General features: G+C 41.4%; 1 protein-coding gene across 1 annotated transcript in view; it reads left to right on the top strand.

The window, feature by feature from the left end:
• The window catches only part of LOC131883411 (uncharacterized), a 25,463-nt gene extending 12,489 nt beyond the window's left edge, over positions 1-12,974 (top strand). Inside the window, exons 2-4 of the mRNA XM_059230884.1 lie at positions 7,902-8,688; positions 8,782-9,049; positions 12,969-12,974. Coding sequence (XP_059086867.1) covers positions 7,902-8,688; positions 8,782-9,049; positions 12,969-12,974 — 1,061 coding nt within the window. The remainder of the gene's footprint in view (positions 1-7,901; positions 8,689-8,781; positions 9,050-12,968) is intronic.
• Positions 12,975-17,614: the final 4,640 nt, after the last annotated feature.

Raw genomic sequence — 17,614 nt, 5'->3', positions numbered from 1 at the left:
GAGAGAGATGAAAATGGGGAATTTTATCTCGGGCATAATTTGAATGTCGAAAACATTGGCACGAAACCTACTTTTGGTACAGTTACCCGGAAACAACCAGACCCGAATCGATGTCACTCTCACTAAGAACATTGATCTGGTCTCTGGCTGGGAGGTGTCTGATGCCATGACAGCATCAGACCATCGACTTATCAAATTTAAGTTAGAGCTAAATATTAAATTACAGAAGAAGACAGTGAGAGATCTGAAAAATGCTAACTGGGAAGTTTTTAACCAATCGTTAATGAAACCCTAAGACCAATCCCAATTTTCGTAGATCCAGGGATACTTGATGTGCTAGCCGAGAACTTCACGGACAGTATCAACCAGGCGCTTCGTAAGCTACCAAGGATATAGTCATATGCAACAAAGTGAAAACGCTCATTAACTGGAGAGAAGAATAGTTTCGACTCGAAAGCAAATGAGATCATTACACAGGAAATTCAAGAAGAATGACTGCGAGGAGACCTGGAAAGAGTATTTGGACTCCAAGCGGGAGTTCAGAAGAGAGGTACGAAAGGCAAAAAGAAACTCCTGGCGAGACTTTTATCGAAGACAAAGACATAAAGGACGTTGCAAAACTCTACAAGGTGATCCAGGGCAGGGAGAACAAACAGTGGGTCTCCTGTGGGGCCTATGGCTCCACAGAATCACCGGAGGATAGCATCAATCAATTCTTAGATACACATTTCCCAGGAAGTGTGGAACTAAAGGAACCAACACCTGTAAACACTTTCACCAGCATTGATGACATGTCCGGCACGGATATAGATTTCATAAATGTTGAAAAAGTAAAATGGTCAATCAAGTCTTTCAGCCCTGACAAGGCTGCTGACCTGACGACATTAAACCAAGAGTAATTCAACACATGAAGACTGTGGAATCGACAGACTTGTGTTTCTCTACAAATCCTCTATTAAACTAGGGTACATACCCAAGGTTTGGAGGAGTCAAAGGTCGTGTTTATCCCTAAGCCAGGTAAACTCTCATACGATCAAGTAAAGTCTTTTAGACCTATTTCACTCACCTCAATCATCTTTAAAACCCTCGAAAGGGTGGTTCTAACTGAGATTGAAGAAAATTACCTGACCCAAGTCCCTATAAACCGAAATCAGCATGCCTTTCGTAAAGGCAGCAGCTGTGACTCCCGCTTTATCGGACATGGTTGATGATATTGAGAGCGCAATCCTGCGCGGAAAATATGCGCTCTAGGGATATTTTTGGATATTTCTGGGGCATTCGACAATCTTAACCCGTCCTCCGCCATACGTGGAATGAAGGCTAAGAACATATCTGACTCTATTGTAAACTGGTATGAATACTATTTAAACAAAGGTCAATCACAACCACTATAAAGGGAATCACTAGGTCCAGGCACCTCACAAAGGGCACACCCCAAGGCGGGGTTCTGAGCCCTCTCGTGTGGAATCTGGCTTTGACGAACTCTTAAATCTGTTTTTAACAGGTCCTGTTAAGATAAGAGGCTTTGCCGATGATGCGTGTCTACTCATCAAAGGTATTGACAAAAAGACAATCATGACTATTGCCACAAAGGCAGTGGATCAAGTGACACAATGGGGTGCACAGAATGGACTCACATTTGGTGCTGCCAAAACTGTTGTGGTACTTTTCAACACCCGTTACAAGGATGAGTCTCCCGAACAACTAATCATTGATGGGTCTGAGATCCCGTTCTCAGACTCTGCCACTTACCTAGGGGTTGAGCTCGACAAAAAGCTGAGCTTTTCTGCACATATTTACCAACAAATGCAAGAAAGCCAAGCGACTTCTTATGAAACTAAAGCAAGGTATAGGTCAGCTCTGGGGCCTACCCCGGCCAATATGAGTTGGATGTACACTGCTATAATTAGGCCCATGATCTCATACGGTTCCATCGTATGGGGAAGAGGGCTAAATTCAAGAGAATGCAACTGGACCGCTCCAAAGGCTGGCCATGTTACTAACAACCCATATTATCAAGAGCACCCCAACCCGGGGTCTTGAGATCATCATGGGACTTCCTCCTCTTGATTTATTCATCGAGAACATGGAGCCAAAGCTGCCAAAGGATTTTGGCAGAAACAAACAAATCTGGGATGGGGTGGGTAACGGCCAAAAACGAGGTCACCTCTTTACTATGGACGAGCTACCTAGACCAATCCGATGAATACTCTACGATGGAATACGATCGTAAAATTGAGACAAAACACTGGGTATAATTTCTTTATCAACTCAGCCAGTTTCGACAAAGGTGCTCCGGGTAAAAATAGAGGGATTCTCTGTTTTACTGATGGAAGCAAAACAACAATGGAGTAGGATGGGGGTTACCACATTGTCTGTGAGAATGATAGTGACCTCTTCAAGACATGGTAAACTAGGTGACGACAACTCGGTATTCCAAGCCGAGGTGTTTGCCATCCACGAATGCTGCGAGATCCCTCCTAGCATCGTCAACAGAAGCACACAAATTTATCGATTTCTACATTGACAGTCAGGCTGCAATCAAGGCCATCGGTAAATATAGCTCAATATCCAAAGTAGTTGAGGAGTGCATCAACACTCTGAACTCATTTGGTGTCAACAATATGGTCATGCTCCACTGGATTAAGGCCCACGTGGGACATGACTTGAATGAAAAAGTAGATGCTCTAGCTAAGCTGGCTCTACAGAAGGACCTTACAAACAACTACCAGCCCCACTACTGTTCATGCCATTGCCTTCCGGGACATTCTCATGGACAAGTGGCAAGAACTCTGGATGAAACCAGACAAAACATTTAACAAACTGCCTTTCCGCCAAACTAGGCTTTGGTTTGAAAACGTAGATAACAAATATTCGAAAGATTTCTTAAAAACTCGATCGATCTATTCTAAGTAAATTAATTCAAGCCATTAGCGGCCACAGCTACCTGAATTATCATCAGTATAAGATAGGTAGAACATCAACCGAACTCTGTTAGGTTTTGCAAAGCGGCAAATGAAGAATCTCATCATATTGTCGCGGTGTGTCCAGCGCTCTCTCCGCAAAGGCAAAGGGCACTCCACACAACAGGTTTGACATCCCCATGGACCCTACCGAGTCTACTAAGTTTTCTTCGGAACCAACCATTGTAGACTCTTCAGTTCCGAAGGGGTAGAAGCAAAACAGACCATGTGTTCTGACTCATTTCAAAACTTTTAAAGAGTGTGTTTATAATAGTCCAAACAAAAATCGCATTAGCGGTTAGCCTTTGGGTGGCCGGATCCTCAATATCTCACTCACGCCAGACTGTCAAACAAACAAACAAACAAACAAACATGGATGAAACTGGCCGGAGAATTTCTGATATGACGAGTGATCAAGTATACAGGCTTTTCAGGGCAGAGAGTAGGAGTGTGTTGGACTCCCGGGTGAAGCCAGAATGATTGATTCCCAATCATTGGCACACAGGATCTGGGCGAGCTCTATTTGTATAATCCATTGACCATTTGCCCAAACAGCTGAGGACACACTGTCGTTTTTAACAATCAGCTGAAAAAATTAGTCTCGATGGTAGTTATCAAGATAAAGTTTCCACATTTCCCTCTGTTTGTGAAGAATCGCCTGACAGCCACGCACGCTTGTCTACGTGTACTATGTGTTCCGACGATATTTCCCATCTAATTACGTTTCTACGATTTTTGATTGCTCACTCAGCCTAATACTATTTTCTGGCCTTTTGGGCTTGTGGGATGGAACGGGTTTTTTGCCCCTTTCAATAGTACGGAGAGAAGTCTCGACGAAAAAGAGCGAGGAAGTGGGTGTGTGTGCTGGTTCTTACCAAAAAGATCCGAAATATACTTTGTCAATTTAAGTCCTCGAATTTGTCAAAGGTCCTAAAACAACGAACAAACGGTGAGGAGAAATCTTCACAACATTTTATGGTCCTTCGAGCCGGATCTTTCATCTTCGAGGGCAGTCCGTTTTTTCCACCGGGACAAGAAGTACCACGACAACCAAAAACCATCCGTGGATTCGTGAGTGAGGCAAAGAAAATGGCAACCGCGCAATTAGATTCGTTTTTTGATCCAAAAGGATGCAAATTGGACATTGCCGGGAAAAAGCGTTCTATTACGAGACAGATCGCGAGTCTTGAAAAAGATCTAACCGTTGTTCCCGCCGTGTCTCGAACTGGTTTGAGAGCTCTCGCTGAACGATTAAACAAGACACTGGAGGAGTTATCTTCGCTAATCCATAAATTTCTCAGTCATGTGACCGAGGAGGATGAACGCGATGCAAAGGAACAGAAGTTAGAGGACGAGACCAATCGGGTCGTCAAAGCTGTCGCTTTCGTCCAAGAACATATTGAGGCCAGAATCGCTGAGCCTAGTACTATATTTTGGAAGTAATGAGCGTAATCTTCAGCAATATCGGGAAGAGGAACGTCGCCGGCTGCGCGAGACGAAAACGAAGCTACACAGGCAGTCGAAATCGCGACAGCGAATCTTGAACGGGCAAGAAACGAGGAACGAATGTCTCAAGTTCAGCTGGAACGTGTTGAATTGGGGAGTCGAGCTGCAGATTTCATGGGTGAGAATCTCTCTCGAAATTACACAGAAGCACTTGAAGGGATGAATCAGAATACGCTCGGTTCCAATGTGCGTCCAATCAGCTCCGAGGTGCATTTCCTTCAACCTGATCGAAAACATACCAATCGCGTGGATCAGCCGAATGACCAGGACAATCAAGACTGGATGGTCAATCCATCAGTAGGTTTGGTCGATCTGGAGGAGGAAGAAGTTCATTCGACGTGAAGATGATTCATTTTAACGGAGATATTCTCCAATTTACTGAGTGGAGTAACATGTTTCAAGCGTTGGTACACAATACTTCGAAAAGTACACCGGAGAAGATGGGCCTCCTGAAAGCTTCGTTGGGAGACCGACCGCGTTCTTTTATTGCGGGGTATGACAATTCGGATAAAGATTACATCGCTGCCCTCAAGACTCTTCGCCAGGTCTATGGAGATCGAGACTTGGTCGTAGACGTCATCAACGTACCTTGGAGAAATTGCCGAACGTCAAACCAAGAGATCCAGATAGCCTCGCTGAATTTGCGGCAAAGGTTCAAGGACATCTTTTCACCATCAGAAAACATCGTCCCAAGGGTGATGGGTCTCTGGCATACATCGTTCGAGTGTTGGAGGGCAAGTTGGATAAAGATAATTTCAACTCGTGGTATGATTTCTCTAGAACCTTATCGATCCATGAGAAAGAAGCAGAATTCTGTGAATGGTTCTTCGAGTTGTGCACAGGGATAGTCGTCATGGAATGGCTCTTCCAAGAGACAGGATCGAAGTCGAATCAATCCAAGAAACTAGCATTCTCGTCATCACATAATGTGATAACTGCTACTCAACCTCAAAAAAGTGTTTTTTTTGTTCTCAAGGTCATGCCATCACATTATGTTCCCATTTTAAAGGGCTTTCTGTTTTGGAAAATGAGATTTGTTCGAGACAAGTTTCTTTGCTTTAGGTGTCTCGGCAAGGGCCATGCTCGTCCTGAGTGTCGATCCAGAGTAAGATGTGGAGAACCAAACTGCCGTTACATTCACCACCCACTTCTACATGGTCCGAATACCTCAAAACCTGACGGAGGTGGATCGGAAAAGGAAAAAATCATTTCAACAAATGCTCCTGAGGCCGTGGTACAAAATACCAATGGTCGATCCAATTATGTTTTGGGCATTATCCCCATCTGTTTGTCGCGGCCCAAAAGGAGATGCGATTACCTATGCTCTGATCGATGAGGGATCTGATACCTCTTTCGCCAGTGAGTCCTTGTTGAAGAGGATTGGATCTATGGATAAACCGTTCCAGAGACTTGAAGTGCACAACGCTACTGGGAGCCTCGAATTAATTGTGTTGAAACCGATATACTAGTTGGAGCGACAGGCCTGGAACCAATCCATCATTTGATTGTCAAATCTCTCCAGAGGTTTGTAAGAATTTACATGGTCTTTCGTGGCAATCAATCCAAAATCGTTGGAAACATCTCAAAGATATTCCTCTCCCTCAACATGGAGGAAAAGTTGAAATCCTATTAGCTTTGGACTCCGAAGCTTTGATCATGCCACTAGAATGGCGTTTCGGAACGAATCAAGAACCTTACGCGTTCCGGACACCACTTGGATGGGTTGCCAGAGGACGCATTCATGAAACAGATTCTCCGAAGTTCCACGTCAATTTTTTTCAAGTGCAATGAGGGAAATCTCGACTCGATTCTGTCAGATTTCTTCGCCACTGAATCTTATGGATCTGAACACGTGAATTCGGGGGACACGAGTATTAGTCTTGAAGACACCTATGCCCTGAAAATTATTAAAGAAAATACCAGGAAGCATGTGGCCGTCCTGGTTATGAAGTCGCCCTGCCTTGGATACCCGGAATGGAGAAGCCTAAAAATAATCGGTCATTGGCTTTGAAAAGGTTCGAGGCCCTGGAGCGGAGATTCCAACGGGATCCAACATTTCAAGCTGCTTACACCAAAGCCATGGATAAATATCTTGGAGAAGGTTACGCAAAAAAGATCGACGATCCAGATGAACTCGCCCCACCAAGGCAATCATTCTCCCACATCACGGCGTGTGGAAAAAGTGTGGTTCTAAAATTAGAAATTGTTTTCGACTCTGCTGCTAAATTCGAAGGCAAAAGTTTAAACGATTGTCTGTTGACTGGTCCTTCGCTACAAAACGATATCTTCGACGTTCTGGTTCGATTCAGAGAAGGCATTGTAGCTGTTGTTGGAGATATAGAGGCCATGTTCAGCCGAGTTGATCTATTGGAAGATGATACCCGCTACCATCGCTTCTTGTGGCGAGCAACCGATTCAGACCAATGCAAACGTATCAGATGATGGGTGTTGTTTTTGGAGACTCGCCATCCCCATGTCTTGCCATCCACACGGTTCTACAGAGTGCGGCTGATGCGGAGTGTTCTGAGGGAACTCGACAACGTATACGGTCACAGTTTATGTTGATGACTATTTGGATAGCTTCCCATCTCCCAAAACTGCCATCCAAGAAGCTCAGGAGGTGAAGAGAGTTCTTGCTGACGGTAACTTCAATCTTACCGGCTGGGTTTCGAATTATTCCGTAGTAGAGCAAGAACTGGGGGGAGGGATCTCTCAAGACATCTCTCTTCTTGAAACAAAATGCGAGAACAAGGTCCTGGGGATGAGATGGAATGCCCAAGAGGACGTGTTAGTGTTTGAGGTAACCAGGCCTGAACCTGAAGTGTTGACCAGACGATCAGTGCTCAGTCGTTTGGCTGGACTTTATGATCCGTTAGGCTTATTGGGTTGCAATCGTGGTCGCTGGTAAAATAAGAATGAAAGAATTGGTCATCCGTGGACAGGGTTGGGATGAAGAAATCCCGCCCGAGCAATTTAAGTGGTGGAAGAGGTGGATCACAAATCTGGAACACCTACCAAATGTCTGATTCAAAAGATGTTATTCGAGCCAACCATGTAACGATAATGTTGAAACTGAGGTCCATACCTTTTGTGATGCGTCCGAAGATGCTTTCGCGGCAGTTGTTTATATACGAACCACAAACCAGGTTAACGTGGATGTAAGCCTCGTGTGCTCCAAAACTCGAGTTTCCCCCAAGAAACCCATGACGATTCCTCGACTGGAATTACAAGCTGCTGTCTTGGGTTCCAGATTAACACAACACGTTATCCAAGCTCTACGTTTAAAAGTGGGAAGGAGAGTGCACTGGACTGACAGTAAAGTCGTTCTCGCTTGGATAGTCAATCCTACTCATCATTTTAAGCCGTTTGTGGCTCATAGGGTAGGAGAGATTCAAAATATCACCGATCTACAAACTTGGCGTCATGTTCCAGGAAAGACCAACCCTGCTGACTTAGCATCACGGGGATTAATCAGTGCTCAAGACATCCCGCCTTTGTGGTTCAAGGGTCCGGATTTTTTGTGTCTTTCCGATGATCAATGGCCCCAAGAATTCTCGCCACAACCATCCGAAAAAGACGATCAGGAAGTACGTTCCAAGTTCCATCAATCCCAAGTTCATGCTTGCACTCGTATCGTGGGTGAAGGGTTCGAAAATCTTGAAATGGCTGTTCAGTCTCGGATTGAATCTGGAGGCCTCAATAACGTTGAAGCTCTCCATGAACTTATTTGCGAAGCCCAACTCGAAGCGTTTCGAGAAGAGTTCAACGAACTGCAATCTAACAAGACCGTCTCCAAATCCTCGAGGTTGAATCAACTCTCGCCGTTTCTCGATACCTTTGGAATCATCCGTGCTAGAGGTCGAATTGGGTTGGCAGAGGTGGGGTACGATCAAAAGCATCCCATTATTCTGTGTCCTAAATCTCCGCTCACGATCCTGATTGTGGAACAACGTCATGTCGACCACCATCATCCTGGTGTTAACCATCTGATGGGCATACTACGCCAAACGTATTGGATTCTTCGAGGTCAAGAATTGGTTAAAAAGGTTCGATTGGGTTGCCGGAAATGCCAAATTCAGGTGGCTCGACCAGCAAATCAGGAGATGGCGGATCTACCCCAAGAGAGACTCGCTATTGGACGACCACCGTTTTTCCACACGTCCGTCGATTTCTTCGGCCCTTTGGAGGTACTGGTTCTTCGGAATAAGATCGAAAAACGGTGGGGTTGCATTTTCACGTGTATGACCACTCGGGCCGTACACCTGGAGATAGCGCCTTCCTTATCATCTAAAGATTTTCTGAACGTTTTTAGAAACTTTGTGAACACCCGGGGACAACCTCAAAGTATGTATTCGGACAACGGGACAAATTTTGTGGGTGCCAACAATTTGTTTGTGGAGTTGGAATCCAAGAAACCCGAAAAAATCAAGTCAGTTCGTTGGAAATTTCAAGTTCCAGGAGCTCCCCATTGGGGAGGAATTCACGAATCCCTGGTTCGTTCAGCCAAAACGGCGATGGCTAACGTTTTGGATCAAGAACAATCTGCCCGTCGTCACCTACGCGATTACGAGTTGAGGACTGTATTTTGCGAAGTGATGGGACTGCTCAACTCAAGACCTCTCACTTACGTTGGAAATGATCCAAATGACGAACAAGTCCTAACTCCGAATCATTTCTTGATATTTCGTGGTTCCAAGGAAATTCCCTTGGGTGTATATTCGGCGTTGGATACTCGTCTACATTGTCAGTATGTTCAGGCTCTCGTAGACAAAATTTGGACACGCTGGACAATGGAATATTTACCAACCTTGTTAGCAAGGAAAAAGTGGACCACTCGGGTCGAAAATGTCAACGTTGGAGCCGAAGTTTTAGAAGTCGGGACTGCCGAACCTAGATCAAACTGGAAGATTGGACGGATAGTTGAAGTACACCCGGACAAAAACGGATTGGTTCGAGCTGTCACAGTCCAGAGTGGCCAAGAACGTTTGAATCGTCCTTACTAAAATTTGCCCGTTGGGGAAGGTCTCCGTTCCATCAATATGATTTGAGATATGTTTTAATTTGGGTTAAGCGAGCAATGGGGGGAGAATGTTCAGACGATATTTCCCATCTAATTACGTTTCTACGATTTTTGATTGCTCACTCAGCCTAATACTATTTTCTGGCCTTTTGGGCTTGTGGGATGGAACGGGTTTTTTGCCCCTTTCAATAGTACGGAGGGAAGTCTCGACGAAGAAGAGCGAGGAAGTGGGTGTGTGTGCTGGTTGCTACCAAAAAGATCCGAAATATACTTTGTCAATTTTAAGTCCTCGAATTTGTCAAAGGTCCTAAAACAACGAACAAACGGTGAGGAGAAATCTTCACAACAATAGAGGGGGGAACTGGGTTTGGCTAGGTTTTTCGACTTTTTCCAGACTGTTCATCAAAATGGCAAGGCATTAGCATAAATATGTGTAAGATCATTACAACCGGGCTGCCGCAGGCTTACGCCGCGGCCTAGGCGCCCACAGGCCTTGCAACTGAAATGTTAGGTTAGGTTAGGTCAGGTCAGGTCAGGTTAAGTTTGGTTAGGTTCGGTTAGGCCAGTTTTGTTTAAGTTAGTTTAGTTCAGGTTGGGTTAGTATGGTATCAACAATCGATCTACTTCTTCTATCCCCATATGCGTGGGATTTTCGCCGTATATTACGATGACAGCTGTCTCCCAAGCTGTATGGGGCAAATGGTCATTGGATTATGCGCATAGGCGAGCTCGGTGGATTCATATTTGCATAATGCATTGACCATTTGCCCCAAACAGCTGAGGAGACAGCTGTCGTTTTGACAATCAGCTGAAAAATGTACGTCTCGATTGTAGCTATCAAAATAAATTTTCCACATTTCATCTCCTACGCTTATGAATTGCTGTTAGCCACGCATGCTAACCTGCGCATACTTTGCGTCCATAGAGGTGAGGTGATGGATTTGAGTCCTGGTGCAGGTAGGTTTTTCGACTTTTTTCCAGACTTTTAGTCAAAATGGCAAGGCATTAGCATGAATATGTAAGATCATTACAACCAAGCTGCCGCAGCCTATGCACCCCCAGGCCCTTGTAACTGAAAGGTTAGGTTAGGTCAGGTTAGGTTAGGTTTGGTTAGGCTAGTTTTGTTTAAGTTAGTTTAGTTTAGGTTGGGTTACCTGGTATTAACATTGGATCTACTTCTTCTATCCCCATATGTGTGGGATTTTCACAGTATATTTCTAAGACAGCTGTCTCCCAAGCTGTTCGGGGCAAATGGTCAATGGATTATGCGCATAGTGGATCCACTCCTCAGATCGGATGTTTAAGTCACTACCAATGATGTCTTACAATCCCTAAACACAACACAAATTTGAACTGATAACAAATATGTGAAGATTAAGGTGCATTGTTAAACTGAACACTTTTGGTGAAGATTTGGTCAAAATTTGGTCCAATTACTGAAACATAATATAGTTAAGTTAAAATTATCGTAGCTTCATGATTATGACAGTTATTGAAAGTTATTAATTGTGGTGTGGTTTAATCACTAAAAGGTTAAGGTAATATGATGGAATTTAATCAACATTCCAATTAAATCAAGTCCAAACAATACCCAATTGCAATATCATAGTTTAGCTGAAGTATCTGGGACAAGCAGTAAGCGAATATTCAAGTTCAGATTTGACAATGGTAAACTAAAATGGACATCCTTAACAAGGCGTTTGTAAATCTCAAATGATAGTTCGTAATTTTTTACTGTAATTTCGTTTTCAATTTTAGCAACCTGAAATCAAATAGCAGTGCCAAATATAAGAAAAGTCATATCCTCAGGGTGAACTCGACCATGTACCCACGCATTTGCATAAGGTTTGAAGTTTCATTAGATTATTTTCCTGAAGGCATGTAAGGCACTTGGGTCCAGACAAGGAATTTTGGCCTTTTTTACTCCATTCATGGCTTGTTTGGCTAAACAAAAGCAACAGGAAGTGCCACAACCTTAAACCTTACAAGGGAACTCAGCTTAGTGTTGTTTTTTCATTTCAAGTAATTTTTCAAGTCTTCCTGTGTCAAATGTTGCTCAAGTATAGCTTGGCATTATGACATAACTAATGAATATGTGTAAGAATTCACTTTGTTCTTTGTCTTATTCAAATTTTGAAATTCATCCTTGGGCGATTTTTGCACTACAGCAATATTTCCAACTTCTTTTAATTGCCAGTGTAGCCACGTCCTTTTGGATATTTGGACTGCGAACAGCAACAAAAAGTCTAATCTCCTAAACTGTTCACTTGTTTCCAAATGAGCATTTCGTACATCTTGTTGAATAGATGAGCTTGGCCTAAGTTGAGCCCAAAACTATACTTAGGCAACTCAAGAGATATAGCTAAACTTATGTAGCAAACACAACATTGGATTAGAATTTTTGGCTGCTTCTGGGTCAGAGACACAAGCTTTTGACAACTTATCCTAAGAGTAGAATTAAGAGTCAAACTTCACTGTCCCATTTTGTTGATCAGATACATAAGCTTTTGACAACTTATCCTAATAGAAAAATTATGAGTCTTCACCGTCCCAAAAATCCATCTCCCCAATTGATTATATTAATGATTAGATGTACAGTATTAGCCATTGCAATCATATGTTTTCTTGTCAAACTGTTATTTCGAAGGTCACAATCTCGAGGGTCTGCCCTTGAACTGGGTTACCATTTAGAATTTGTTAACCGGCCCTGAAATTCAATTTGGCTTGAAGATCAAAAATAAATCGATCCTAATGACAACTTTTCAGGCCTAATTTCAAATTGGTGTTTTGTTTAGGGAACATAAATGATGTCTTCGACCAGGATTCTTCCTTTCTGCAGGATGTATGTGAGGTCTGAGAAGACAAGGTGATCATGGTGCGTGGCTGGCTGATAGTGGACACTAGAGCCCTCTAGTGGACGTCAATGAAGGTAAAGCCTTCCACGGTCTTGGGCATCCATGACATGGGAAGAGGAAGGATTGAAAAGAGCGGTCCATCCATTGGACTGAGTTTATCAGGCCAGGCAGTTCAGGGCTACTGATGGTGGGTGTGCCATCACTAACTAGTGTCACAGGTTAAAACTATTGTTTCTCATTCAATTTCAATTGAATTTTAAAGGAGTGGAAAAGCGCACGTCCACTATTTAAGTCTAACGGACTTTCAGAGTCCGATTTTGGTACTTTAATTGCGTGATTATCCATTTGCAGCATTTCATTGAACAGAATCATCAATGCAATCCTCAATTCCATAAGTCATCAACTGAGGTCATCACGGGGTCGTTTGTTTAACTGTTAATACTTATGTATCTTTTTAGACATGTTTGATTACATAAGAAGGGTTGAGTGGAAAGGTAATCAACTCAATCCGACCAGTATTTGGATTTGAGAGACAAGCCAAGCATGAATATCTATCTGTGAAATGTGATAAGCACTGTCTACCATGTTTTTGACTCAATCTTAATGAACTTTTTCTCATTTCAGATTTGAGTTATAGCTTATCAAAACTCAAAACTCAATAACCATCATTTCATGAGCAAGCATTTACTATGTACTTATGTATGAAATTGAACAATTTTTGCTCAACTCTACATGCTCACTGACCATATTAAAAAAAAACTTTTTAGTAGTCTGTTCCTTTTAGCCTCAGGCTGACTTGGTCTCACTCTTTTGAAAGTAACGAAAGTGGTGATTCATAAAAAATATCAAAATATCAGGGTAGTCCAAAAAGATGAGAGTGCAGGATCATTTGCTTCATCATTATGGATAGATGCCTTAAGCTCCAAGAAACTTGGTTTTTGTTTTGCACCTCAGAAGGTGCTTTGCGAGTCACCCTCTACCAAATAAAGAGCCTTTAGAGAAAAATGACGAATTTGTGTTATTTTTGGCTAATACCATCAAATTGTTATATATTATTAGTGACCTGGGTCACATTATGTCCATAAAAGATATCACTTTCATGGCATGTAACAAGTCGTGCCTTGTAGTTAGAAGACTACGACTGGTTGGCGGTTATTTACAGGGCCCTAGTCATGAGTAGATTATTCAACAATCAATTGTGCCTCTTCCAATTCCTTTTGGTGACGTTGCAGATAAGGGCCCCCAATGAAACGTTGTTTTAACTTGGAGATTGCAAATTTAGTATCACATATCTATTCATGGCGTGGTCTTGTAAAGAGAAGCTTTACTGACTTACAATCGGCTCTTGGTGGAGAAGATTGTGTCAAGGATTTTGTCTGACACAATGTTACATTTTCACAATCACGTATCTACAGTACCAAAATCGGACTCTGAAAGTCCGTTAGACAGGAAATCACAACAAGAAAAGGTTGAGAGACAGTATTGGCATCGTTTCGAATTTTAGTCTGTCCACCCACATATATAAAATGACGAGATCTCGGATTGGCAATTGGCCCGACCTCAACCCATAGAAAAATGCACTTGGCGTCGGCAGATCTGTACACCAAAAAAGACAAGGGCGACTGGCTCATCATCTCTAACGACCCGCAATTGCGCAGTCCTGACAGACCGCAGTCAATGACAAGCTCACTCAAAATCCGGCTACGCTGGACAAAGAAACCTTGCTTGACACCAAAATGAATTTACCATTTGATGAAGGCAAGCGAATCATTTTCTTCACGCTATGCAGGGACTCTAAAGAGAGGAAACGACACGACTTTCCCCTGACCGCCAACTTAGGCCATTGCGTTGAATCAAGACAGTCACTGTAGTATTAATAAAACAAGATTATCCATGCAACATTGTGCATTTAAGTTCATTTAATTAAATAATGATCTCCTTGACATACAACTCCTTCAATTTGTCAAATATTTCTGAATTAATTTTGAAAGTCAGAAGAATATATGAAATACTCATGAACATCAAACTAATCAAAAGCAATCAAATTGCCTTTCAAATCAGTGAAATATTGCGTAAAACTGGCTCAAAAACACGCATAGATAGAAAATCAACAAGAATCATTTTACTAATTGATGAGGAACTTACACTGACAAAATAAAAAGAAATGTATGAAATAGGTTATAAAAGTATATGTACATAAATGTTAGCATATTAGAATATTTGTGATGGACAATTGATAATTTTGTCTTAATCCACACATTTGACAAAAATCATCAGTCATTGGTGAAAAGTGAATGAATTAACTTTTATTAGAGTTTAATCTTCTACTTATTAGGAAGTTTGCATGAAAGGTAGGCATTATTTAAGGGGCACAGAGTAATACCAAGTACAAGTATTTGAACTTTGAACTCCAATAAATTTGTGTTTTGTAAAAGCATCCAAAATAGTGTCATATATCTTAAGATATATTATTCCATGATTATAAAGCATCAAAATGAGTTTAAAGAACATGATGTAGCTCAGAGCTATGATATGTCTACATTTGGATTGAGGGCTATCCCTAAAGTGAGAAACACATTTTCATAATAAGTCCACCAAATTGCTTGAAAATTGGTCAAGATGTTTCTGACACCATTTTCTTCAAATGATATTATTAGCAAAAAAGTATTGATTGATTGTGTTTACAGCAAATTCTTGCTTTCTCATGAAAACCCAACTAGCACTTTTCAGTTGTTGTACTTTAAGACATGTTAAAAGTCATTTTAAGTACATTTACATGGTTGGTTTGATGCATATACAATCAATGGTTACGAAAATTATATTAGTCACATATTTTGTCCAATACTTAAGCCAATAATTGACATTGAAAAATTTCAGCAGCAAAAGTTTGGGCCTTACTTGGCGGGAAAGGTTTGGTGATCACAAAAAAGTGGCGTTTCCTTGCTTTAGTGTCCTTGCGCTATGCCACGTCTCAACAGGTTTAGACATCCTATGGTCTGTGGCCCATCATCCATGATCTCTCCACTGCGAATGAAGTGCCAAAAAAAGGTGATTTTCCAACGCCAAATGTGTACCTGCGTAAAGGGTTTGGTGCTCGGTTTATTATAAAGGAGGATTTTAAGGACTTTACTAACTTTTTATCTGATCGCATTTTGCATGTGATGCCATTCTGTCACTATTACTATATTCTATTCCCGGATTAGACATTCGTGGAGACATTTCAAAACATACAGTATTAGGTAACAATTGTACCTACGCTGACCATTATTTAATTCCAAGTATTGAAGTCGTTCCCAACAACTTAGGCGGGACATCCCCGCACAAAATCTTGTAAAAGATCTTGGCACGTTTTTTTTCTTATTCCAACCCCCAGCTGTCATTGGTGCCCAAATTGGGAAAGCATATTCTAGATGCTGTTGGACAATTGATTGGTACAGTTTTCATTGTATATGCATGTATACAAACTAAAGCATCGTCATGAAAGGACCACACCCTAATCCCAAAGAGGGACCCATTTGTATATTATGTCCAAGTCATTTTGTAGGTCTGCTTGATTCCTATAATTTCTAGCAAACACTGGCTTAACATCATTAGCATAGGAAGGTATTGAAGACTGGAACGAGAGTCCATGTAGTAATGGAATGAACAATACAAACAAGATGAGGCCCAGGAAAGTTCCATGAGGTACTCCAGACACCACGTGTCTAGTACTGTCTAAGGAGCCATCAACTTAAACAGCTTGAGAGCACTTGGTGAGGAAATCCCAGATCCAAGAGCACATATTTCCTCTAATACCTATTTTGTTTGAACAAATTAGGAGTAGAATGAAAACTAATGAAGTATGCAAATTACAAAATCTAAATTCCAACAAAAGTGTTCAATGCCAACTAGAAGTTATCTTTTCGAAATAGATGCGCCATGACTTCAACTTCCGTTTTCTTTTGATTTTAATTTTACTTTATATTGGTTAAGATCCGTGATTTATTTAAATAAACATTTTTGAGTTTTTTGGTGATGACATTTCTCTCTGCACTCTAATTCTCAACCATGTCCAATCATTCCCAGCAGGAACGCCACTTTGTCAGGCGTAATGCCAAATGAAACAAAACAGAAACACTGAATATTATTCTAAACGACAAATCAGCAAGCTGCAATAGCTTCAAGTATTGAGTTGGCGTGCTAAATACATTGAAACCCTAAGGTCTTGGTAATGTAGGCCACATGGTTTCATTAACTCCTTAAACAACAGTAGAAAAGTAAAATTGTGGGAACTATTCAAATATTACCACCTCTATAAGGGACTGGATGGTCAATAAAATCGTAGCAAAATCACTTCTTTCAAAAAATCAATGCCAAGGTATGTAGTTCTCATGTAGGGATTGTAATATGTGAACTTAACTGGCACTTTTTTGCAATTTGCTTGGCCTCACTGAACATGAGATTCATCCTCAAAACAAAATGATTCCATCCCCGAATTGAATCCGGTTTAGGGATGGAAATGTGCCGAATATTCAATCTTGAGGATTGAAGTAGAGCTACTTCCATCCTCAAACCGGATTCAATCCTGGTTTTCCATGCTAGTCTCAAAATAAGACCTACTATGCTGCTACTTAGTTATAGGGTATTTGATGGTCCAATTTTCATCGTTTTTAGCTCCCCCAAAATGCCCTGGGTAATATGTAAACTTAAATTCCAAAAGGATTTATAACGATTTTCAATTGACTTGTCAAACTTAAGAATTTCGCAATGCCTTTAAATCTGTCACATGGAACCTTTTTCCGACGACTTATTTCTCGTGTTTGTTTTGGGTTTTGGGTCGTACATGGGTCGTGCATTCGCCCTCACAGCTTTTAGAGGTTACGTGAGGCGTTAGTCATCATACTGCGAAATTCTTAAGTTTGACAAGTCAATATCACAAGATTAAAAGATTGTTTTTATTTTCATTGCATAATCTCCAAAGAGATCAAAATGATCATGTCAATTAAAACACACTTTAAGTAACCACTCGCTGCGTTCCTTTTTCTATCAAAATATGAAAAACATGACAACTAACTTGCAAATCATTTCAATGATAGTTGTGCTTAACATGGTTCAATCTGTGTCTTTCAGGTTTTTTTCTCTGACAAAAATATTGGCTTTGTCTAAAAAAATATTTCACTGTATCCACAACAAACTCTTTCGAAGCTCGAATTTTGATACTTTATTCGGCTTTTTTTTTCTTTTCGATTCGAAACCCGTAAGGCATTAAAGTTGGTTATTTAAAGAAAAGT

The sequence above is a fragment of the Tigriopus californicus genome, chromosome 7 (genome assembly GCF_007210705.1).
Source record: "Tigriopus californicus strain San Diego chromosome 7, Tcal_SD_v2.1, whole genome shotgun sequence".
Lineage (NCBI taxonomy): Eukaryota > Metazoa > Arthropoda > Copepoda > Harpacticoida > Harpacticidae > Tigriopus > Tigriopus californicus.
This window is presented reverse-complemented; position numbering and strand designations above follow the sequence as displayed.